Source organism: Rhinopithecus roxellana, chromosome 11 (genome assembly GCF_007565055.1).
Source record: "Rhinopithecus roxellana isolate Shanxi Qingling chromosome 11, ASM756505v1, whole genome shotgun sequence".
Lineage (NCBI taxonomy): Eukaryota > Metazoa > Chordata > Mammalia > Primates > Cercopithecidae > Rhinopithecus > Rhinopithecus roxellana.
The window spans coordinates 37,246,195-37,272,669 of record NC_044559.1 but is presented as its reverse complement, the minus strand read 5'-3'; the positions used below and the strand labels follow the sequence as shown (position 1 = coordinate 37,272,669).

At 43.0% G+C, this 26,475-nt stretch overlaps 1 protein-coding gene across 4 annotated transcripts in view; it reads left to right on the top strand.

Moving 5' to 3' along the window:
* GFRA1 (GDNF family receptor alpha 1) overlaps window positions 1–26,475 on the top strand; it is a 221,330-nt gene that overhangs the window by 48,044 nt on the left and 146,811 nt on the right. For 3 of the 4 annotated variants that reach the window (XM_010388907.2, XM_030941301.1, XM_030941299.1), the window contains exon 5: window positions 14,976–14,990. The exons of the other annotated variant lie outside the window; for it this stretch is intronic. In XM_010388907.2, coding sequence (XP_010387209.1) covers window positions 14,976–14,990 — 15 coding nt within the window. The remainder of the gene's footprint in view (window positions 1–14,975; window positions 14,991–26,475) is intronic. 4 annotated transcript variants of the gene reach the window in all.

Sequence of the window (26,475 nt, the reverse complement as noted above, 5' to 3'; positions counted from 1 at the left end):
AATAGCAACAGCACAGGTGAAATTAGTTTTAATGATAATATTTAATTTCGGGTGGGTACAGTGACTCACCCCTGTAATCCCAGCACTTTGGGAGGCTGAGGCAGGTGGATCACTTGAAGCCAGGAGTTCGAGACCAGGCTGGCCAACATGGTGAAATCCCATTTCTACTAAAAATACAAAATGAGCCGGGTGTTGTGGTGGGTGCCTGTAGTCCCAGCTACTTGGGAGGCTGAGGCAGGAGAACCGCTTGAACTCAGGAGGCAGAGGCTGCAGTGAGCCGAGATCACACCACTGCATTCCAGCCTGGACAAGAGAGCAAGACTCCATCTCAAAAAAATAAAATAAATAAAAAATTTCACCCAGATCATTTAAAGTATCATTTTCCTTTTTGTTTTTTTGTTTTTTTTTTTTTTTGAGATGGACTCTTGCTCTGTCACCAGGCTGAGCGCGGTGGCGCGATCTTGGCTCACTGCAACCTCCCCCTGCCGGGTTCAAGCAGTTCTCCTGCCTCAGCCTCCCAAGTAGCGGGGACTATAAGCGCACACCACCACGCCCAGCTACTTTTTGTATTTTTAGTAGAGACGGTGTTTCACCATGTTGGCCAGGATGGTCTCAATCTCATGATCTCATGATCCGCCTGCCTCGGCCTCCCAAAGTGCTGGGATTACAGGCATGAGCCACCACGCCTGGCCCCAAAATATTATTTTAGCATGTAATTTAATATAAAAAAATTATGAACAAGCAATTTTACCTTTTTTGGTGACCCAAGTTTTGAAATCTGGTGTCGGAGTTTTACTTAGATCATATTACAATTCCCACTCACCACTTTTCAAGGGCTTAGTGGGCACATGTGGCTGGGGGCTACTGTATTGAACAGCACAGATGTCCATAGAGGCACCAGACTGTGACCCCTGAGGAGAGGAGATGCTGTCTTTCATCTGAGCATAGTTTTCTCTAGCTATAGTGTCTAGCATCTGAGTGTGGTTCTTCAGATGTGTTCATAGGATGAAAAGCTGGATGCATTTGTGAGACTGGCTTGCCTAGCTGTATTTAAAGTGTACAGTTAAATGGATTTGAGTATATTCAGAGTTTTATATTCAGCATACAGTCAATTGTGGAGTGTTTTCATTACCTCCTTAAAAATCTGGCACATCCTTAGCTGTCACCCCCTCATCCCCTCCACCTCTAGGCAACCATTACTCTATTTCCTGTCTCTTGATTTACCAATTCTGAATATTTCATGTAAGTGGAACCATATTGTAATATGTAGTCTTTGTGTCTGGCTTCTTTCACTTAGGATCGTGATTTCAAGGTTCATCCATGTTGTAGCACATATCAATACTTCATGTCTTCTCGTTGTCAAATATTATTTCATTGTGTGGATGTGCTACATTTTATTTATCCATTTGTCAGTTGATGGAAATTTGTATTATTTCCACTTTTTGGTTATTACGGCTTATGCTTCTATGAACTCTTGTGTACAGATTTTTGCACAGACATGTTTTCATTTCTCTGGGGTATATACCCAGGAGTGGAATTGCTGGATCGTATGATAAACTCTATTCGTAACTATTTGAGGACCTGCCAGACTGTTTTCCAAAGTGGCTATACCATTTGACATTCCCATCAGCAGTGTATGTGCTTCCAGTTTCTCTACATAATCACCAGCACTTGTTATTATCTTTTTGAGTATAGCCATCTCTTCGTTTGTGCTGCTGTAAGAAACTACCAAGGCTAGGCAATTTATAAAGAACAGAATCTCTGTTCTTTCAGCTCTGGAGGCTGAGAAGTCCAAGATCGAGGTGCCAGCATGTTCGATTGCCTAGTGAGGAATGCTCTGTTTCCAAGATGGCACCTTGCTGCCATATTCTCTTGAGGGAAGGAACGCTGTGTCAACTGTGATGCTTGAAGAAGTATATGTAGAAAGAACAATTAACATTTTTTTAAGCTCTGTAAGATGCTGGAATCCCTTTTTATTTTCAGGGAATTTCTGGCAAGCCTGCCACCTAAATTCTTCATGAAAATGACATTTACATTTCATGATTGTGTTGAGCCAGTGAATGATATCATACAGATTTAAAAGAATCTTAAACTGCCAAATGAACTTTCCCTTCTGTGTTGCAGAGGCACTCAGTGGGGTATGAGCTGTGGTGATCACATTTACTGCTTGTTGACTGTTCTTCCCAAGGAGGGAAACGTTTTTGCTGGTGGTCCTCCCTGTGTGCAACTGGGGAGGTTTTTGCAAGGTGTTCTCAGCTCTCTGGTTACTCTCATTTCTGAAATGTTTGACTTCAATGTAGAGGAGCCCAGCCCAGTATGCGGTCCTGCCATGCACAGTCATGACATGGGACGAGGGAGAGGGAGGAGCCACATAGGCTACTTAAGCCTGTAAGTGGGTGACTCTAGAAATTGTACTACCTTCTGGCAGAAAGGCCTGTGCTCTGAAAGATTCGTGAAATACCTGTAGTTTACATTTAATAACTTGCTTACAACTACTTCTGAAAAATACTAGCACTTACGTGATATCGAGTGTAGGGTAATATGTCTGGTTTTAGTGCTTGTTCACATGGTAAACATTGATCCTGCTTCCAGAGAAACAAATATGACTAGGAGAATATGAATGTTCTATTGCTAGAGATGTTCTCTCACATTTTTTTCGTGGACGATATCATTCCTACAGCTGGGGGGCTAGTAGGCAGAGGGAGGAGGCTGTGATATTTTGCTGCACACCTCTGATTTTTTATTTTTGAGTTTTAGAATCCAGGCAAGTATAGTCATTCCTCGGTATCCACAGGAGATTGATTCCTGGACCCCTTATATAAAATGGTGTGGGATTTGCATTTAATTACTTGTGTATGCGCCTCGTCCTGTATACAGTTAATTTAAACTGTAGGTTACCTGTAATACATGATACAATATAAATACTATGTAAATGTTGTTATAGTTTATTGTTTTAGTTTGTATTATTTTTTATTGTAGTATTATTAATTTTACTTTTTATTTTTTCAAATATTTTCAATCAGTGGTTGGTTGAATCTGTGGATGCAAAACCTGTGGATATAGAGGTCTGACTGTATATTTTATTCATCATGACAAGCGCAGTTGCCAGCATGCCAAATAATTTGGTTGATCTTGATGATATCCTGCAACTTGATTTCTTATAAATCTCTGTCCAATTGCCTGCTTCTGTGAAGTGCCTTCTATGTGTCAGGCACTATGTCAAGTCTTTATTAACTTGATTTCCTGTAATCTTCACAACAGCCCCATATCACTATTGCCCCACTGTGGAGATGTTGAGGCTCAGAACAGAAAGATTGCTTTCCCAGTGGCAGATCCAGGGTCAAAATACAATCCCTGACTGGGCACGGTGTTTCACGCCTATAATCCCAGCACTTTGGGAGCCTCAGGGGGGCGGATCACCTGAGGTCAGGAGTTCGTGACCAGCCTGGCCAACATGGTGAAACCCCCTCTCTACTAAAAATAGAAAAATTAGCTGGGCATGGTGGTGGGCACCTGTAATCTCAGCTACTTTGGAGGCTGAGGCAGGAGAATAGCTTGAATCTGGAAGAGGGAGGTTGCAGTGAGCCGAGATCATGCCACTGCACTCCAGCCTGGGTGACAGGGCAAAAAAAAAATAAGAAGAAGAAGAAGAAAAGAAAGCCCTCTGGCTGCTGCACTCATATGTGCATTGCCTGCACTGCATTACCTCCCACCTGGCTCTTTCCCCTTCTACCGCCTCTCACACCCTCCTTTTCGTAAACCCAAGTAGGATGGCCCTGGATCAGGGCAGCTGCACAGATCTTTGTAGCTCGGTCATATTTCCTTGTATTGTATTGTTCTCTTCTTCCTCACTCTCTTCTTGGAATTCTCATTTTTTAGTCCAGGGAGACATCCTTTCCCCATGTCCTTACCTTACCTTAGCAATTGCCATAAACCTATTGAAACAGTTGCAATCTTTTAGAAAGAGAATTTGTAAAGTTTTAAAAAGTTAATGTGTATCTAGGCAGTTTCTGCAATGGGACCCGAAATCCACAGAGAATAAAGTTACAGAAAAAAAAAAATGTGGTTGGGGATCTAGAAACATGGAGATTATTGTATTAAAAGTATTATGAACACAGGCCAGGTGTGGTGATTCACACCTGTAATCCCAGCACTTTGGGAGGCCAGGGTGGGCAGATCACCTGAGGTCAGGAGTTTGAGACCAGCCTGGCCAACATAGTGAAACCACATCTCTGCTAAAATTACAAAAATTAGCTGGGCATGGTGGTACATGCCTGTAATGCCAGCTACTTGGGAGGTTGAGGCATGAGAATTTCTTGAACCTGGGAGACAGAGGTTGCAGTGAGCCGAGGTCGAACCCCTGCACTCCAGCCCAGGCAACAGAATGAGACTCTGCCTTAAAAAAAGGTATTGGGCAACCCGCTCGGGTCCCCTTCCATGCTGTGGAAGCTTCGTCCTTTTGCTCTTCGCAATAAATCTTGCTGCTGCTCACTCTTTGGTTCCGCATCTCCTTAAAAAAAAAAAAAGAAAAAAATAGGTATTATGAACATGAATTTGCTTCTCTGCCTGGGGTGTCTTAGAAGGGATGAGGCATATTTATTTGTTCCTTCTTCCTTCCACACATCTATCAATGGTGTATTCATTGAGAGACAGTGTAGCAAAGTGGTTAAGAGTTTGGATTCTGAAGCCAGACTGCTTGGGTTGAATTTCAGCTCACTTGCTTCCCTTTGACCTTTGGCGACTTTAGTTAACCTTTGTGGACCTATATGTGTGTGTGTGTGTGTGTGTGTGTGTGTGTGTATGTGTTTTTTTGAGATGGAGTCTCACTCTGTCGCCCAGGCTGGAGTGCAGTGGCTTGGTCTCGGCTCACTGCAAGCTCCGCCTCCCGGGTTCACGCCATTCTCCTGCCTCAGCCTCTTGAGTAGCTGGGACTACAGGCACCTGCCACCATGCCCGGCTAATTTTTTTTTTGCATTTTTTAGTACAGACGGGATTTCACTGTGTTAGCCAGGATGGTCTCGATCTCCTGACCTCGTGATCCACCTGCCTTGGCCTCCCAAAGTGCTGGGATTACAGGCAGGAGCCACTGCGCCCAGCCGGGCCTGTGTTTCTTTATCTGTAAAAGGAGGATAATGAGAATAGCTACCTTTTACGGTGATTGAGAGGATTCAGGCAGTCTATGTAAAACTACTTAAAATACTACCTGATGTACAGAAAAGTCTGAAAATATATTAGTTATTATTAATGTTAATATGGACTTTTATGCTCTAATATTCTGCCCTGGGCTTTGGGACTACAATGGACAGAATGTCCCTGACATCATGGTCCTTTCAGCTTAGGTGGAGAGAAAGAGAAAGAAAATAACAGGTGTATATTAGGGCACCAAGGAGATGTACAGTAGATATGGGAGCATATAGCAGGGAGTTCTAATGAAAGGTCCTGGTAGTGTTCATTATAGAACTTTAGAACTGGAAAAGATTGCAGCTATTTTCTTGTCAGCTGCTCCTTTGAAACTCAGAGTGCTTAAATGATTTAAGTTCATTCAGGTGATTTATAGTAGAGCCAGGCCAGAACCTGTACCTCCTGAAACTGAGGTCAAGCTAGAGTGTATTACATCATCAAAGCCCCTCCTAGAAATCTTGGGCCCATTTCATGATGATCAACAATGCTTGATTTTAGAGCAGCTTCTCAGAATTCAAACTTGCATTGTCTCTGGCTCCTGGGAGCTGTCCTGATGGTTATTTATGCCAAGCATCAAGTAATAATGATAATCATTGTCTTCTGTTTACTTTAAAGTTGTCCATCCTGATAATGGTTGGTTACCCAGTTTCCAAAATTCAAACTGGATGTTTACAAATGGCCAGCAGAATAAATCTCTCTCTTTACCAGGTGATCATTATCAGGAGAGATTTATTCTGCTGGCCATTTGTAAACATCCAGTTTGAATTTTGGAAACTGGGTAACCAACCTGATTAAAACCTGGATCACGCAGAGCTGGCTGAGGAATACATGTCGATAAAATGTATCATTTGACTTGGAAATGGAGATGAAAAAGCATCTTTCAGGAAGTGTATGTTGGGTGGGCAGGTTGGGGGATTAAAACCTGATTCAAGAAGGTGATAGAACCTTAAAGGTTTCAGATGGCTTATAATTTAACTGTAATGGGAAAAATACTTTACCACTGAGATAATATCTTGGAATAAATTTGAAATCACAGGCTGTATTATGGATGTGTTTGTGGGTGTATGTGAATTGCAAAGAATGAAATTTTTTTGTGAATGTAATTTAGCATGCGTAAGATGACAAATAAGCTATATGCAGTAAGAGTCCATTTAATACAATGTGTGTAATTTTAAACTTAAAATCGTCATGCTTTAGAACTGGAAGGGACCTTAGAGATCATCTAGTAGGAATCATTTTGCAAATAGAAGAACCGGAATCCCAGGGAAGGTGAGTGGCTTTGCCTGCACTGCAAACTAGAATGCAGATGTTTAGACAACTGCATTTGGAGACTTTTTACAATGTAAAGCTTGATGTCCAGGGGCTCACTTTTAGTATTTTAGCAGTATTAGTTTTATGTCATTGCTAATCACAGCCATAATGTAATTTCTTCTGGAAGATGGGCCATCTCTTCAGCCCTTTGCATATATGGATACTTAATACAAATACTTTTTGTGACTCCTAATTAATACTCCAATTAATATCTAATGATAGAAGTTTAGGAAAATTAAAGCAATGTTACTTGTCAACTTCTTTTGTTTAGGCTCTTAATGTGGCTTCTTCTGATTTCTCAGCTGATGCAAAAGAATTCAGAGGAGGTCATGTGTGCTGCTCTTTTCATAGGAAAACACTGGTTGCTAGAGGGATCAATTTTAACATAGTTTCATATCATAGAGATTTTAATAATGCAGTCTAAAATATTTGTACATGAATTCATTAAGCCCAGATTAGTCTTATTATAATTACTCAAAAAGTAATTCAATTTAAGAGAAAACATTTTAAATGGATATAAAATACACTGTGAGCTGGGAAGCCACACTGTTCTACTTTATCAGCTCTATAAAGTACTAGCAGACTTGAACATAACTTTCATAGTATACAGAATGCAATCATAAAAAGTATTATTCCTAAATCTATTTTTTTATGTTCTTTCAGTAGTTAAGAGCTTTATTCCTCTGTGCTAGGAATGAGATATACTAGGGATAGGATGTCGTAAACATGGTAGGGGCTTACCAGCTCGTGTCTCTTGCACTGCCTTTCCAAGTCAGCGCAGGTTGATGGGTTACAAGCATACAGCCCAAGATTGATGTTGGTAGTACATTCCCTAGTAAATGTAGCGCGAAGATTCTTTGAGGCTTTTTTAAATATTTTTTTCTTATCCACAAATAAAAGACATTTACTGAGCACTCGGTGCCTTCAGAGGTACAACAGTGACAGGCAAAGTATTGGTCTTCATTTCTAATATGATAAAAGGTGAAGGGAGGCCAGAAGCAAGGAAAATGGGAGAACTTTCTCCAGCCTACATCCAAAACCAGGTAGAGAAGAAAAGGCAGAGTGAGATAAAAGATCTTGCAGCATTAAAGAGCGGTTGTCGTTTTTGGCTTAGAGAGCTGGAGATGCGGAGCAAGGCCTTCCGGTTAGTCCTTAAAGCTATTACCAAGGCTCACTGGGGCTCTGTTCAGTTTGAGCAACCTTAGTGTGCCTGGAGGAAGCAGGAGGGTCATGAATATTGGCCGTGTGGCTACATGGTTGCCTGAGCTGTCTGGCTTTGGAGACACAGAAAACTAATCACAGCCCCGATGTGGTGCCACTGAGGCTGAGCGGGGACTCTGGAGGAGCTCTGGACTCTGGCCATGCTCCCGGAGAGACAGACCTGCACCTGGGCAGGAAGGGGCTCTGCTTCAGTGGTTTGTTGTGCTCAAACTTTATTTAATAAAACAATGGAACCCTTTTCTCAGGCAAATTCTCCATAGAACCCCGTTATAGGGAACAGAACAGCTCTGAGTGCTGCCAATTCAGCTGCCCCCATACAGTTCCTACCTCTTTTGACCCTTACCCACCAGGGAGTGTGGCTTGAGATGCTGATCAAAGCCCGGGACAGGGCTAGCTGAACCCCCTAAATGGTATCTTGAGAAACAAAGACAAGTCCAGAGGAGACGGGCAATGTTAAAGGAATGAGTGGTACCCAAAACAAAGGTCAGGCCTTGGGTTTCTGGCCCCTCTGGGTTCTAACCACAACTCCTTAGATTGCTGGTGTTTGAAGGTAGGATGTCATTGGATCACTGATGTCAGGGCTTAAAAATAATTCATTCATAGGTAATATCTGAGAATTGATTTGGGGCTTCTGAGTGGCATATAGCTACAAGATGACAAGAAGGAATTAGAAGGATCATTTTATTTTCATAAATTTTCCTCTCATGATTCCTTTACAGTCCTATGCAAGTCACAGAGGTTTTTCAAATAGTAGACAACCATTAATGTTTTTTGAATAATAATACTATAATTTATAGAAGACTTTCTGGGTGCCAGTCATCCTGTTCTCTTATAGGCAATCTCTCATTCAGTCTCCATGGCAAATTCTGTCTCCACAAAAATTACCTATTGTTACTGGCATGTTGCTGATGAAAAAAATCGAGGCTTGAGGAGATAAAATAATTTGCCCAAGATCGCACAGGCGGACATAGGACCAGCTCTGACATCAGAACCTGAGTTTTTATGACCCTGTTTCTATTGCTTATTGTTACAACATTGACTTTCACCTATTGAACATGCAGCATAAACCAACCACCATGTGCTAAGTGCTTTACATATATGCTTTTGACTGTCCTCGTAGGCATTCTGCAAGATCAATTTTATTATCCTCATTCTACAAGTGAGGAAATGAAGAATCATAGAATTTAAATAGCTAGTCCAGTGTGGCTAGGATGCTGACCTTTTCCAGGATTGAACGAATATTATTTGACTACAAAGTACTTGTGCTCTGTGCTGATTAAATTATCCCACTTGATCCTCATGATATTCCTATGGTAGGGAAAAAGCTCTTCACTACTGTTGCCATTTTATAGATAGGAACGTAACTACAACATGTTGAGTGATTACTCCGGGTGTCCATTTGGTAAGGGGTTGGGACTTGATCCCAGATCATTAAGATCCAGTGGCCATAATCCTGTGGTGCCACAGCACTGGATCAAATAAGGACTCATCCTGTCACCTTTGGAGAGCCCACCTGCAGGTTTGGACCTGAGCTTTGTCAATTGAAAACAGAACTTCCCTGGAGTGCCACGGGTACTCAACAAGTAGGGAGGCATTGATGGGCCACACTTTTCAACATAAAAAGGAAAAATTCACTCCATTCACAGAGATTTGCAGAAGAAATGTACCGACTGAATTCTCATTACTCTTCGTGTCTACGTACAGAGCTTGGTGGTTTTTTAAACTTGGTGAGGGGGACAGCTCAGCTGATTGTGAAACTGACTTTGGTTAATGGTGAACTGACTCCATCAAGAAAGCCGCGTTCATTCCAGCTGTTTCCTTCCTCGGCCCTGGTTAGTTGGGTCCCAGTAAAATTCGCAGCGCTTTACTGTAAAAGCACTTGTACTTGAAAGAGAATTTTCTTTCTGTAGCTCAAACCACAGGAGGACTCGCAAGACAGCTGTCTCCCCAGGTGAGACTTCTTAAATGGGAGTTAAGTGCATGCATTTCAAGAAACTAAACTCTCCTCATCTATAATTTAACCTAGAAAAGAAAGCAAAATTGAGAGTAGTATGATTACATTGTTTGAGAACTAGTAACTTTACCTCCCCCAGTTTTATGGAAGTCATGCTCGGTTTCACTGTTTGCCATACCTTTAATACTGTGGGGTGTGGGCTAAGTGTGATATTGTAATAATAGTGAGAGTTTCTCTAACCATAGTTATGGACTATGGCTTGAAATAGTAAATGATTCCTGGCAGACTGAATGGGTAATAAGACTGCCATCCAGTGCTCCTCATAAAACAAAGCAATAGATAAATAAAGCAGAGCCAACTTACTTAACCTGCGTGGCTCTGTGCACTGCTAATTATTAACCCAGGCACAAGAGAGGGGTTCACCCAGAGTGTAGTTAAGTCATTTTTAATCGAGGTAAACACTAGTCATGTGGATGAGTAGCACTCAAGAAAGTTTTAATCAGCAACATTTAGGAATCACCCAGCCTAATTGCCATAACTTATTAATAATAATAAATGATCAAGTCTTTTTATGGCCCCTGTCTCTGGAGGACTCAGTGCATTAAAGACCTCTAGGGTGTGAATCTCTTAGTAGCTGTGGGGAAGGGGCGAGTACCCTTGATGCTCATTCCTAACTGAAGAAATTGGACAGCAGGGCTAAGAAAGGCAATCTGAGTTCCTTCTTTCTTATTTTCTTCCTCCCACATCTGAATCACCAACTTATACACGCCCTTTCATCTATCTATAGGACCAGAATGGCTCCAGGGGCCAGTGGGGCTGGGGAGGCGGGGCAGGCGGAAGAACAGGCTTTCCTTTGTCCACGTGAATGATTGGGGTTGGGGTTTTCTCCCTTGGGAAGTGAGTAAGAGCAGAGCTTTGTCTGAAGGAGTTCATTTCCTCTGTACCAGTGTCCCTGGTGTCCTTTGGGCTCAACCTGATTCTGGCTAGAGCAGCCACTGGCAATTCCCCACTCCATACTGGTGTGATTTCCAACTCCTGCAAGAGCAGAAAAGATGGTCCTGAGTCTTATTCTCAGAGTAATTCTCCACAGCAGCGGATGGAATGGGAAAACATTTGTTGTATATCTAACTTTACCTTCTCACCACGATAGGGGTATTAGAATATGCCTGGGTTTTCAACAAGGAAACTCGAGCTCAGCAAGTGTAATGGATGGACTCCTGACTTTGTGGTTGGTTAGATTGAAAGAAGAATATCACACTCAAATTTGAGGTCTTTTGATTTTTGTAAGTGACTACTCCCTATAGTTTAGGAGATGGGGGTGGTGGACAGGAACACCAGTGTAGCGAATGGTAAGAATATTTCAATGGCTGATATCCTTTGACATCCACAGTTTGGGAGAGGAAGTTAAAATATAGCCAACAGCACAAAAACCACCACCTTCTCCTTTATTTCCCGTTTGTCTGCCCATGAATCATGTGTGCATGAGCCAGGATTGCCATTTCATTCTGGAAAAGTGAAATTTTAAAGAAGGTACCCAAACTATTATTAGAACAAAAAGATAATAAGAATGGAGTGATTTATACCTCAGACAACGAAAGACATAAACTTTGAGTGTTAAGTTCCAAGATAATTCATGTGCAAAATTGTTGCAATATTCATACTAATGTTTATTAAAATTTACAGTTGAATAAAACAGTGTAAAATGTAAACAAAGCTGAAAAAGAGTTTTTGGAAAAATCTAAAATAGTTACCGTGAGTTTTTAGAATAGAAGATATGAATAGTTACTCCATGTATATTTGTCTGCTAAAGCGTGAAATATACAATGGAATTGGACAGAATAAGGTCACTAAATCCCTCCCTGAATTTCCATCCTCCCTGTCCACTGATACTTTTCAGTGATTCAGATCAGTACTGAATTTTGAAGGAAGTGCTCCTTGTCAAAACCACGCAGAGGAGGTTGAGGATTCTGGACGGACGTCGAGACTGAATCCGTATTTCAAAGACTAATCTTATTTCACTAATGTTTTCAGGGTTGGAAATTTTTGTCTGTATTCATTAGAGGGGAATGATAAATCTCTAATTTGTACTTTGCTAATAATAGTCATGAGCTTTTGTGCTTCATTAAGGTTAAATGAATCTCATGTAGTCCTGGCTCAGTCTTTAACTCCATGTGTGATCTGGAGAAAAATCTCTGAATTGTCGGGGACTCAGTTTCCTCATCTGTAAAATGAGGAGGTTGGATCAGATGAGTGCTAAGACAGACCAGCCCTCTTTCCCTCCCTCGTAGGTGGGAGCTTGTCATGCCCAGGCGGGTAGGATCCACAAAGGTGTTTAGGAGACATTGCTCTTATCCTCAGGAGCTCATGGTCTATAGAAATAACTCATTATAATAAGAGCTATAATTGCAACATGCACAAATTACTCCAGGGGCACAGAAGCGGAAACAGTGAATTCCCTCTCTGTGGGAATAAACTTCACAGTGGCTGTGACATTTGAAGGCTGAGTAGGAGGGCTCCTCCAGGTGTGCTGGCTGGTCAGAGGGTGGGTGGTGCAGACTATGGGTTCCAGGAAGCAAGTGCCTGTGAAAGTGGTATATTTAGGGAGCTGCACATGATTCTCACAGTCTCTGGGCAGTGGCATCCCACAGACTGCTGGATCAGAATTTGTACTAATGATGAATTACTGAGTTTAGAGACTACTGTACAGTGTATATCAATTAGAGCAGAGTCAAGGTTTCCTGTAGTGGCACTGATAGGACCCATTTACATCCCAGTTGGCTTTGTTGAGTGTAAAAGAAATGGTGGTGTTTTTGCCAATTCCCTGGGAATTATGAGCCTGCAATCTGTTTTACCTGCACCACAACCACTGGCCTCAGTGTGCCCTTGGGAGTATGAACAACTCCCTGTGGGGTCACGTGTGCCCAAGTGGAGTGAAAACTGCCACCATAGATCTTCTCTTCTTGCAGGCTGTTAACCTACAAGGTGCATGTCTCAGCCACACCACTGATGGACCCTTGGTTCTTTGTGACTATGTAGGAGCTGATGTTTCTGGTAATGACAGAGCAAAATTAGATGTTGATGATTATAGTTCCTACTTAATTGTTAAGATGAAAATAACATTAGCTTTAAAATTTGGGTTGTAAATGTAAGGCATGTTCATTGCTAAAAATTAATACAGAAATGCTTGCATAAAATGTAAAAAAGGTAACCCTAAATTCCATCTCCTGAAAATAATCAATATTTCTGTGACCATTGTCACAGATCTCTCTTCATACAGGTACATAAATGGGCTCAGGATTATATGTGCCATTTTGCTATCTAATATTTTCATTCAAAATAATCAAGGTCTTTAAATAGCCATTTAAATATACAACCATGTCATCTGAGATCACTTGGACTCGGGAAGGGGAACATCACACACTGGGGCATATCATGGGGAGGGGGGAGGGGGGAGGGATTGCATCGGGGAGTTATACATGATATAAATGATGAATTGATGGGTGCTGACGAGTTGATGGGTGCAGCACACCAACATGGCACAAATATACATATGTAACAAACCTGTACGTTATGCACATGTACCCTAGAACTTAAAGTATAATAAAAATAAATAAATAATAGCCATTTAAAACAGCTGCACAATAATCCATTGTGTGAGATATATTATATTTGGCTTGATTCCTTATTGCCAGACAATCAGGCAATATCCAGTGTCTTGCCAGTATAAACAATGTCATAAGGAACATTCATGTAGATTTCTTTTATATATTTTGTTATTTCATTAGATTAAAGTCCTAGGAGTGGTATTGTTGGGCCAAGGAGTGCATATTTAATATTTTTTATATACCATCAAACTATCTTCTAGAAGTTTCATTCCTTTTTACAGTCCTACCATCAGAGCAGGAACTGGCTTATGTCTGAGTAGTGCTGTCTGTATCTCTGCTGGTGTTCTTTTGTCTTTAAGTTACTGAGTGAGAAAGCATGAGCAAATGAGAGTACTTTTGGAGTGAGTGGGAGGTGGTATAAACAGGGTGAACCTGAATCCACGTGGGAGATGTCAAAAAGTACTTGGCATTTGTACATATGTTTATCAAAAGATATGTACGGAAATGTTCATCACAATTCCTAATTTCCAAACGTTGAGAACAACCCAATATCCACCAACAGTCAAGTGGAGAAATAAACTGTAGTATAACCCCACAGTGAAATACCACATGGCAGTGAGAATGAATGAGCTACCATGTGCTACGGTATGGATGACTCCAAAAGAAGCCAAGAAAAGAATTCATGTTGTATCATTCCATTTACATAAAATTCAAAACCAGGCCATTGAATTTCTTGTGGGGTGGTAGTTAGTGACTGCTTGTTTATTTTTTTAACTAGAGAGAGAGAGAGAGAGAGAGAGAGTGTGTGTGTGTGTGTGTGTGTATGTGTATGTGTGTTGAGATGGAATTTCGCTCTTGTTCCCCAGGCTGGAGTGCAATGGCGTGATCTTGGCTCACTGCAACCTCCGCCTCCTGGGTTCAAGTGATTCTCCTGCCTCAGCCTCCCAAGTAGCTGGGATTACAGGCACCCACCACCACGCCTGGCTAATTTTTGTATTTTTAGTAGAGATGGGGTTTCACCATGTTGGCCATACTGATCTCAAACTCCTGACCTCAGGTGATCCTCCTGCCTCAGCCTCCCAAAGTGCTGGGATTACAGGCATGAGCCACCGTGCCTGGCCCTAGATTTGTGTTTCCTGGTGTCAGTGTAATTGGCATTTAGGGTATTTGGTAGCTTCTCAATATTTGCTGGAAAAAATACATTAATTTTTTTTAACTTTTCTAACAGACTTGTTCCTCTATGGTGTTGAATGAGTTACTTAACTTTCTGGAGCCTCAGTTTCCCCATCTATAAAATGAGAACTATAATAAAACTTACTTTATAAGATTGTTGTGAAAGTAATATCAATATAAATAATAGCTGCTGATTTTTCTATGTTTACTATGTACTGGGCATAGGTCTAAGCTCTTAAAATGTATGTCATCATTTGTTTAATTTTTCCCATACTTAGATCTATTTTGTGGTTTAGGGAACTGTAAGTCACAGAGTTAGTAAGTGTGAGGCCAGGACTGAAATGCAAGCAGTCTCATTCCAGAGCTTGAGCTCTTAAGCACTGTCTCCTGAATTGAAGGAAATATGCATAGAGTGCTTAGCAAAGTCAGCATATGTTATCATCATACTGTGACTTTCAACATTGTTACTAATATTTTTTCTCCTCTCTTTCTCCCCTCTCCCCTCCCCTATTTTTCTTCTCTCCTGGCAGATGTTTTTCAGCAAGGTAAGTTCACTGTTTCCTGCCTGCGTTTTCACTGGCTGTGTGCTCTTTGGGGAATATGGGTGTGGTCTGTGTGCAGAGGGTTATAGGGCTTCTCATTCTATGGACACGTCATGTGGGACCTCAGGGACACCGTGAGGACAGTGGCTTAAAGTGCCATCAACCTCCCTGGGCCTCTGCTGTCCAACCTCTGCTTCTTCCTCTGCACCATGCTTTGGGGTAGGATGTAGACTGGACAGCTGGGCAGGGACACTTGGAGAGGGGTCTGTGGCTGGGCCCCGGAAGGAGGGAGGGATGCTGTGGGCGTGGTGAGGACTGAGATTCTGGAGGGGAGTCTGGGGGAAGGCCCCTGTCCGTTGGGGCTCCTGCATCTGGGTCAGCTGCTGCTCCCTGTAGCAGAGCCAGTGGAGATTTCTTTGCCAAGCAAACATGCCACTGTTGTAGAGGTGTGGCAAGGCCATGGCTGGCTGGCCACCTCATGCCTTTCAACCTCACCAACTGGGTCTGTGACTGAGATAGTGTCACCCAGGTGAGGGTGTACAGTGTCGTCTGTTTTACTGGGCAAGGTCATGTGCTCTGAAGAGCTGGAGGTGAAATCCTAACCCCACACTGGCCCATGTTTTAATCCCCACTTAGGATGCAGAGCAGTTGTGCTCTGGGATGCAGCAGGAGACTCATGGATCATGGCCTCCTCGGACCTTCTGGATATACGTCAAGGGGGAATTGCCTTTTTAATCACAGCTTGACACTACTGGGTAAAAGTAGCAGGATATCACTGTTTGTAGTCAAGCTGGGAAATATGTTGGTAGCACACATCTGCTGTGTCTTTCTGGAATCTAAGGCTGGCTTAGAATAAAAGAGACTGGTTTAAAAATATACCCAGGCATTCCATAAATAGCTTCCAAATAATCTTACAGGCTTGGTATTTTCACAACTGTTATTTCACCCCAAACATGCAGCATGTGTTATGGAGAATATCTGCTTTCTCTGATAGAACTGCAGTTGTGGATAACAATGAGGGTACTGTTGTATTGTCTTTTAAGAGTCTGGAGTCATAGACTTACTTTTATAAATAATTCATAAATCCCAACAAGCTATAAGTAATAAGTTCCATTTGGCTAGAGACTAAGAGATGAGCAAAATTGAAAAGGTGTCGTGACTGTTCGTGTAATGAAAGTGCTGCTGTCAGGGCCTGTTGCTGCAGTGAGTTTTCTTCCTTGACAAACTGGGGGGTCGGTGGGGCACTCTAGGCAGATCATGTTTTTTCTGTGAACTAGAATGTAAGCAACCCCACGCTGGATTGCATGTTTCCTCTTGAAACACGAAACATTTGAGTTTGGAAAGTCTTTCTGGAACATGTGTGTTGAGGCTTCTGGAGAATGGGGAGAGGAGAGGCTGGTGTCAGATCTGGCTTTTCTATACACAATGGTGAGCGTTCATGGTGGTTGTAATTGGCAGAAAAAAAAATGGCTTACCAGACTGCCTCTGTCAAGTTTGCCTTCTTTTTTAATCAGTCATGCCATTCGATTGATGGGATTTGCCTGTCAGTAACAATGATATGCAGAGCAAAAGTTATAATCATCTACAAATCACCGGCTATGGAGACTTCATAACAACTGCCAGAGATGGAAGCTGCCAGCTACCCATTGCTCTGTGTGTCGGTGGGCAGCAGCTCCCTTATAAGGTATTACTCCGATTTCAAAGGGAAGGAACTGAACTTGCTTTTGTGCATTATTTACATGGCTCGGGCCGTATTGGACCATTTCATATGGAGACATTCTCTAAAATAATGGCAAAGAGCTCGCCTGCTGGTGCCCCCTCCTTACCTTTGTTTCTGGCCATCCTGTTTATGAAAATATTGCTCCGTAAAATGTTCAGCCGGTGACAGTCACATCAGCTCTGTGTCTTACAGGCGGAATCTAAAACCGTGATCTCCACAAGGTCTTCTGTGGTTGAAACTCAGGGCCAGAATTGTACCATTAAGTTGAAATATGGGGATGATGAATTGTGCTGGAAATCCACAAGCAGAAAATGACTTAGCTTCAAATGAACAGATGCCACTGCGTTGTCTGAGGCCCATGCACACAATAGCAACATTGAGTGGCCCTGCCTTCCTGGACACGCCATGGGCATCCAGGCCCTGCTTGCTTTGACGTGGCCAAGGAGTCACGGGCAGTTGGGGGAAACACTGCTTGATAAATGTGTGCTTCTGGCAGTGAGGGAGGGAGGACTCTGCCCAGTGGAGTCCCTGCTTATTTGGGCTGCTGTGCACTGTGGCAGGCAGAAGAGGGAAGCAGGCTTGCAGCTGACAACATCAGACGTTCTCAGAGGAAACAGCAGTTATTTCCTCTGGATTGCATTATCTTATATTTCACTACAGATCAATCTTGTTATAGTAGGTGACAGCACAGCAGTTACTGCTGGGTTTTCTCTGCTGTAGCTGTGGCATGTGCACGTGAGAATGTGCTTCTACCCTGCTCTCATGCCATTTTATAGCTTCTTTCTGTTCTTTCATCTGTAAATGCCACTTGCTGTGACGTTGAGACCATAGAGTCTGAGGACGGTCAAGGACCAGCAGGCCTGCAGCTGGGCCTTTCTACATACGAGTTCCGGGGCCACGGGGCCATGTTTTCAAGGAGCCTTAATTGACCTACATTCCCTGTTGTCCACAGAGACGTTGGGTGGCTCTCAGGAATTCCAAAGTGCCATAGAATTGCTCTTCACAACTTCAAATGCAATTGAAAATTCAATATGTGCATGCGTGTCTAGAGTCTTGAGTTTTAGAGCACTTTAATACCAATCGTTTACTAATGATGAAGTCAGGACCACACAGACACACATGCACGCCTCATTTGAAGTTACTGAAGCACCTTTTGAATGCTCATCCGTTGCCTCAACCTTGATTCTGAAATCGAACAGAAACTGAGCAAGCTGCTTGGAAATCACAGCAGTACCACTCAGCAGAGCATTTTAAAGTGTAAGTGGGCATAGTATAAAGATTTCACCATTTAGTTAATCCTCCCTGCACTGCCAGCTGAAGTCCCTTAAAGACTCTGAGCCCAGGGAAGCATAACCTTTCCTCCTCCCTTGTTCTCATCTGGATCCAGAATCTTGTTAATGGAGAGATTTTTCTTCTGGCTTCAGTAATTTGCGATACCCCTCAAACACAGGGCATGACATGTTTATTCTGCAGCTGGTACATATGTGCAGGGCACTTTCTAGACTTTGAGAATAAGTGAATAAGACAGCACAGGGTCCTGTTTTCAGAGAACTTATAGTCTAGCTTGAGGGACATTCTGCAGCCAAGTTTACAAATAAACTTGGTAAATTCAAACAGGGATGAATGAAGAAAATATCTCAGGGTGATGTGCTAGTGGCTACCGGGGCCACTGCAGGAGGAGTGGCCAGAGAATGACAAGTAGCGCCAGTTATTGAAGTATCTTGGTGAAGGACAGAAGGATTTACAAGATAGGAACACCCGATGTTCCAGGCTCAGAAGAAAGCCTGGGGTGTGTCTGGAGCTCGCCAGTGAAGGAGAAAGTTGTGTGAAATGAACAATGAGAACAGGGCAGGCATCTGGGGGGCTGAGAGAAAGGGAGTCAGAGATGAGTTTTAAGCAGGAGAATGGCATGATCTTATTCACATTTAAAAATGACCACTCTGGATGCTGTGAAAACGCAAAAAACGGTACACGAGAAATACAAATCAGGACCAGGGCTGAGTGCTGAGTGGGAGGCTCTAACTGCCTTGCTCCGTGAGTCTCTGCGCTCTCAGGCGGTGGGAACGGGTAGCCCCATTCCCAGCCAGCTCACCTCTGCTGAGTGCCCACTTTCTGCTCGCTTTGCCTCAAAAGGGTCTTGTGCCCATGACTTACATCTGCTCTCCTTAAGGCTGGCAAATTATGCTCATCAAGACATCATTAAAATATTCCTATATGTATCTTCAGATTTTAAATAGCCACTTTTCTGCAATACATACATACATGTGTGTATCATGTGTATTACATGCATATGAGGTAAAAAATATATATATATACCATATATTTTTTAGCCTCAGCTGAGTATAATGCAGAGGAAAGACACCAATTCCAAGGTCTCCAGGACCATTGGCAACAAAGAAAGGGGTTTTTTGCGGGGCTGTAGCACCGCATGCCCATTTGCCATGGGCAGCTACTCCCCAGCCCTGCCGAGTGAGGCAGGAATTTGGACCCATGATTGCCACATAGCCAGGATTTTCAAGAGAAGCCAGGAATCTGGAATGGTGTGCCAAACCTTACAATGTTTAAGCTTTTAATTAAAGGTTAAACAAACAAAGTGAACTCATCTATGGCCAGAATGGCTTCTGATCTCAGATTGGTGGCTGGTGATGAGGAAACCTCAGTTTTTCTCCAGCAGGGTTGCTGCATTTGCAGGGGGAGTTTGGGCTAGGTGCTTTGGCCTCTGGCCTCAGTTTTCTCATCTGTAAAATGAGAGAATTGAAGAGATCCTGTTTGTCTTTCTGTAGATGCTCTATCTTGAGAAGTTTTAAGTGGACTTGAGTTAATAGAGTACAGAAATATCCCTTGTGCAGGTTTTGGCTCTACACTAGATAACCTGGGTAAAAGCGGAGGCTTCCCTCATGGTGGTGAATTAAGGTTAAAAGAATGTGGTTTCAGAAGTATAACCTGTTCACGTGGCCATTTTGAAACATCAGCTCTTTCTCACATGGGTAAATACTGGAATCCACAGTGGACGGCATTGTTTTATTAATTTGAAGAGAACAATAAATCATAGTTTGGTTTCTGGCAGCCGAGCGCCAAGCCTGTTAATTGTTGGGGTGGGCTTGTGGTGACAGGCCCACTGCCATTTATCAGGAGCTTGACTTGAGCTCTTTTGCATATTTCAAACTTACGGGTCAAACTGCTGGGCCTTCGTCTTAGGTTTACTCGTCACTTCTGAAAACCCATCTATCATTATAAAGGTACAACCCCTCAGCCATGCATTATGCTCCCGCTGATAATGTTTTACATTATGAAGGATTGTTTTCTTTATGAGTGCGGGATTTGAGTGAATAAATGAAATCTGTTGTTATCACTTCCAGGTAAACATTCCAAGTTGTTATGTGATGGCAAACTAGGAAATGAGAAAAATGCATGAGCACTTTTATGGTGGAAAGTGGTTGGTTCCCCAGTCACGCTCCTCTGTGCAAATGTTTCAATAGAATCAGTAGAATATTCGAAGTCATGTAGGAAATGCATCCATCTTTCCGGCACAAACGGAACAACATTACCATTTAATTTTGCATAGATTCACTTTGTGTGTGTGTGTGTGTGTGTGTGTGTGTGTGTGTGTGTGTGTGTGATGTATGAGGAAAATGATAACCGGATTTAAATAATCACATTCTCTGAGATGTTGTATCACATTCCATGGGGGCTGTGTGAGGCTGCCTCTTCCCTGCCAGGTGACCTCGGGGTGGAGCTTTCCTTGTCGCAGATTCATTGTGTGCCCACTGCCATCTGAGGGCATAAGTTTGGGGTGAGGTTTTAGAGGGTCTCCTACCACTAACTTGTCTTCCAAAATTCCTAATCAGGAAAGAAGGAAACTTTTAGATTTTTTAGTCGAGGTGGTGTCTATAAAAGAAGAGCAGTTTGTCCTTTAAAAACACACACACACACACACACACACACGCATACATATATATGTGTATATATATTTTTTCCTGAGGCAAAGTCTAGTTCTGTCGCCAGGCTGGAGTGCAGTGGTGTGATCTTGGCTCACTGCAACCTCTGCCTCCCAGGTTCAAGTGATTCTCCTGCCTCAGCCTCCCGAGTAGCTGGGATTACAGGCACGCGCCGCTATGCCCAGCTATATTGTATTTTTACTAGAGATGGGGTTTCACCTTGTTGGCGAGATGATCTTGATCTCCTGACTTTGTGATCCACTCACCTTGGCCTCCTAAAGTGATGGGATTACAGGTGTGAGTCACCGTGCCCAGCCCCTTTTAAAAATTTTGTTGGGATAATAATAATGCTAGTATTTGTGTGCCCCTGTATTCCAGACATTGAGCTAAGTATTTTGCACATGTTTCCTCACTGAATCTACCCCCAAACTTTGTAAGGAACGGTCATGTGCTGCATAACAATAGTTCCGTCAATGACAGCCTAAATGATGGTGGTCCCATAAGATTATAATATTGGATTTTTGCTATGCCTTTTCTATGTTTATGTATACGTAGATTCTTATCATTGTGTTACAATTGCCTGCAATATTCAGTGCAGTAACATGCTGTACAGGTATGTAGTCTAGGAGCGATACACTATGCCATATAGCCTCGGTGTGGAGTAGGCAACACGTCCTAGGTTTGTATAGGTATACTCTGACATTTGCACAAATGAGATCATTGCCTGATGAGGCATTTCTCAGATCATATCCCCATCATTAGGTGACACATGATTACAGTTTTAACTGATAATCCAATTTCACAGAGGAGAAAACAAAGGCACAGTATAGAATTGACCTAATGATGGTTAGAGAACTAGTGAGTGGTAGAGCCAGGATTAATATTTTTTTTCTTTTTTTTTTTTTTTTTTTTTGAGATAGAGTCTCTCTGTGTCACCCAGGCTAGGGTACAGTGGCACCATCTTGGCTCACTGCAAGCTCCACCTCCCGGGTTCATGCCATTCTCCTGCCTCAGTCGCCTGAGTAGCTGGGACTACAGGCACCCGCCACCATGCCTGGCTAATTATTTGTATTTTTAGTAGAGATGAGGTTTCACCGTGTTAGCCAGGATGGTCTCGATCTCCTGACCTCATGATCTGCCTGCCTTGGCCTCCCAAAGTGCTGGGATTACAGGCGTGAGCAACTGCACCTGGCCAGGATTATTTTTTAATTGTTAGGCTTTATTTCACAGAAAAGCTTGAAAGATATAAAAAATTATGAAGATAGTACAGTGTGTTTTCATATACCTGGTACTCAGTTTCCCCTCTCATTAGCATCTTACGTTTGTCTGGTGTATTTGTTAAAATACGGATACTTTATTACTAAGGTCCATAGTTTATTCAGCTCCTCTGAGTTTTTTATTCTGATATCCTTTTTTCTATTCTGAAATCCCATCCAGGATCCCACCATCACATTTAGTTATCATGTCTCCTTAGGTTTCTCTTGGCTGTGACAGTGACTTAGTCCCTTCCTGCTGCTATAACAAAATCCCAGGTAGACTGGATAATTTATAAATAACAGAAATGCATTACTCACAGCTCTGGAGGCTGGGAAGTTCAAGATTAAGGTGCCAGCAGATGTGGTGTCTGGTGAGGGCTTGTTCTCCGCTTCATGGATGGCACCTTCTAGCTGTGTCCTCACATGGCAAAAGGGCAAAATGGTGGCCCCAAACCTCTTTTAAAGGGCACTAACCCCATTTGTGAGGGCAGAGCCCTTATACCTCATCATCTCCTAAAAACCCCTCCTATTAATACTATCACACTAGGGATTAACTTTCAACATGTGAAAGGGGTAGGAGGAGCCTAACATTCAGACCACAGTAGACAGTTTCTTAGACGTTCCTTGATTTGGAATGACCTTGAGAGTTTTAAGGAGTACTGGTCAGGTATATTGTAGGTGCTCCTCTCTTGGAATTAGTCCAATTTTTTTTTTTTTTTTTTTTTTAAGAGACAAGGTCTCTGTTGTCCAGGCTGGAGTGCAGTGGTGCAACCATAGCTCGCTGCAACCTTCAACTCCTGGGTTCAAGTGATCCTCCTGCCTCAGCCTCGTGAGTAGCTGGGACTACAGGCATGCACCACCATGCCTGGCTAAATTTTAAACACTTTTTTGTAGAGACAGAGGTCTCGCTGTCACTCAGGCTGGAGTACAGTGTGTGATCATAGCTCACTGCAAACTTCAACTCCTGGCTTCAAGAGATTCTCCCACTTCAGCCTCCCAAAGTGTTAGGATTACAAGCCTGAGCCACCGCACCTGGCCTGATGTTTTTCTTATTGGTTAGACTGGGTTATGGGTCTTTGTGAGGAATATCACAGAGGCAAAGCGCCATTTTCATCACATCCTATCAAGGGCACATACTATCAGTGTGATTTATGGCAGCTGATGTTGATCTTGATCACTTGGCTAAAATAGTGTGTGTCAAGTTTCACCACTGGTGTGGTTACATTCCTCCTCCTTTCCATACTATACACTTTGGAAGGAAATCTAGGCACAGCCTACCTTTAAGGAGTGGGGAGTTATGTTCTACCTCATTGAGGGTCGCGTATCTACATAAATTATTCTTCTGCATTGGAGACTTGCCTCTTATCCCTCATGTATTAATTATTCAATAACTTACATCAATATGAACTCATAGATATTTACATTATGCTTTGAGTTCTAATCTATTACTATTTTATTTTGTTGCTCAAATTGTTCCCGCTTTGGCCACTTGGAGCTCTTTCAGCTGGCTTCTATGCCCCTTTGACATATTCCTTAACAAAAGTAACTTTTTGAGCACTTCTATAATACTTATGGCACTAGAAGATGCTCCAGGCTCATCATTTATTTTTCCCACCGCAATCCCACAATCAATAGGATTGTACAATCATTTCTCCAAGGAGTTATGGTTCTGATCATTGAAGAATCATACAAGAAACCAAGATCTGGGTGTTAGGTGTGCTTATTGCTACCGGGGTGTCCTTTCTTTTAGGCCCTCCTAGCTGACAGAGCAAATAAGTAGATGCATGTACACCGACCTGTGTAAATACACATATCTGTAAATATGTATATATATAACCAGGTATATAAATATTAAATTAAGCATGAGTTCCTCTTGATGTGTTCAACTCTAACCCATTACCACATGGAACATTCTAGCCTCCTCTAATATGGTTATTTGTAAACTCCCACTCCCACGGTAAGTCATCTGGACCAGGATTTTGACTTCGGGTCAGTCTACCTGGGTTCAGTCTGCTTTCTTGACACCTAGAGAAGGGCTTTCATCTACCCACAGTGGGACAGAATCACAGATCCTTGACCCTTTCCGAGGCCAGACCTGACTGCTCAGAAGTAGAAGTACAAGTTTATCGCATGCCCTTCTGCTTCTACGCCAGACCCAGGCTTATTCTCAGGACTTCTCAGCCAATTCTAGCTTTGCTAGCTTCTCAGTGGGTTTGCCTTTTTTTTTTTTTTTTTTTTTTTTTTGAGACGGAGTCTCACTCTGTCGCCCAGGCTGGAGTACAGTGGCCGGATCTCAGCTCACTGCAAGCTCCGCCTCCCGGGTTCACGCCATTCTCCTGCCTCAGCCTCCCGAGTAGCTGGGACTACAGGCGCCCGCCAGGTCGTCCAGCTAGTTTTTTTGTATTTTTAGTAGAGATGGGGTTTCACCATGTTAGCCAGGATGGTCTTGATCTCCTGACCTCGTGATCCGCCCGTCTCGGCCTCCCAAAGTGCTGGGATTACAGGCTTGAGCCACCGCGCCTGGCCGGGTTTGCCTTATCTAGAGCAGAGGCCAATTGCATAGTGTCTTGTTTCTGTGCAAAGTCATTTGTACTTTTCCCGTAGCCTAGGCAAGCCAGGGACAAAACAACAGAACTGTTTATAATACTCCAGCTGTTGAGTGCTTAAACCCTCTGTACCTTCCCTAATTGATTGAGTGCTTAAACCCTCTGTACCTTTTTCTCAATTGAGATTGTTGCTCTCTGGGAACCATGATAGAGCCATCTTTTAAGTCTCTGAGTTTGCCCTGGGGCTAGATTATGAGGCTTCTGGGAATTTGCTTGGGCAGGAGGGTGGTTGTATGCATGATTGGTTGAGCATGTTTGTCTGTTTGGACTGGCACCCATGTGTCAACTTCCCCCAGCTGCCTCTCTCTGATGCCCCTTCCCAGATGCCTGTGCTGGTGCACAGTCCTCTCCAGCCAGAGCTGTTATTATTTGGAGACCTGCTGTGAAGGCTGCATCTATCAGCCGGCTGACACGGGTGCCTGTGGAGATATGTGGAGCCTATTTTCTGATTCTTTCTGCTGCCTCTGGTGCACCTGGTTCCCTTCAGCCCAGCAGTCAGAAAGTGGGGGCTTCTTGGACCCCTGATGTCTGGGAGCCCCACTTGCATTGTTTTTGGAGCCTGGCTTGCTGGAAGTCACAGAGAATTACAAACAATTGTAGTTGATTCATGCGAATTTTTTGTTTGTGGCTGAAGTGATCTTTTGTAATGAATTTTGGGAGTCGATAGAAATGTGTTCTTTACACTTGACAGTAGGTTTGGTAATATGCTCTGCTGATGGCTGGGTGTGACCACTCATTGACAAGTGGCTTTCTTCTAGGGGATACTGGGCCTGGGCCGGACCTCCTCCAGCCCTAATACCTGCCTTCATTTCTAGCACTCCTCCCCCACCTCACCCCATTCATCTCCATAAGGCTTGGCCAGATTGATCCCTGTTCTTCAAAATGCTCATCCACGCCTGCTCCTATGCCTTTGGATGGATTGGTTGCTCTACCTGGAGTTCTTTTACCTCTTTTCAACACCCCATCCTCAGAAAAGTAGCCAGAGTCTGCCATTAATGGGGCTGGCTCAGCTGGGGATATAACATGATTTGGATTTGTGTCCTCCCCTTAATCTCAAATCTCATATCAAACTGGAGGAGGGGCCTGGTGGGAGGTGATTAGATCATGAGGGTGAATTTCCCCACTGCTGCTCTCATGATAGTGAGTAAGTTCTCACGAGGTGTAATGGTTTAAAAGTGTGTGGCACGTCCCCCTTAGCTCCCTTTCTCTCCTGCTCCGCCATGGTAAGACGTGCTTGCTTCCCTTTCCACTATGACTATAAGTTTCCTAAGGCCTCCCAACCATGTTTCCTGTTCAGCCTGTGAGTCAATGAAAGTCTTTTCTTCATAAATTACCCAGTCTCAGTTAGTTCTTTATAGCAGTGTGAGAATGGACGAATACAAGATGCTTGTCTCTGGTGTGTGTGGGGAGAGCATACTCTCATTTCCACACGGTTCTCTAATGTCTTACTATGACCATATTCACAGCCACTGTGACATTTTCCTTTGAAATCTTTGAGAAGGTGCCACCCAATGCCCCTTATAGATATACTGCTGCTTTTGCTTATTCTTCAAAACTCAGCCCAAATCCTTTCTGCTGGAAGTCAGGTTGCCTCTGACTCACCCCACCCCCCAAGTGGGAGTTCTGCCCACCCCTCTGTTAGCACTTTTCTCCCACTCTCAGAATGATCTGTCTGCACATCTGGATTCCCACACCAGATTGAGCTCCTAGAGATGATGGATCTTGTCTTTTATTTTGAATCCCTGGCACCCAGTGCAGTGCTGAGCACATAGTAGGGGCTCAATAGATGTCTGATGAACGAAAGTGGAAAAGTTGACAAAGTTTGGAGGAATCAGTGTTTTGTGTGGGCTGAGTGTATGCACATGCTGCTTGTGCATTTGTATTTGATAGCCTAGGTTCTTTTATGAGGGTGAGGCAGAACTCTGGTAGTATAATCGATGATCATGTTGACAGTGAATCCAAATCTTA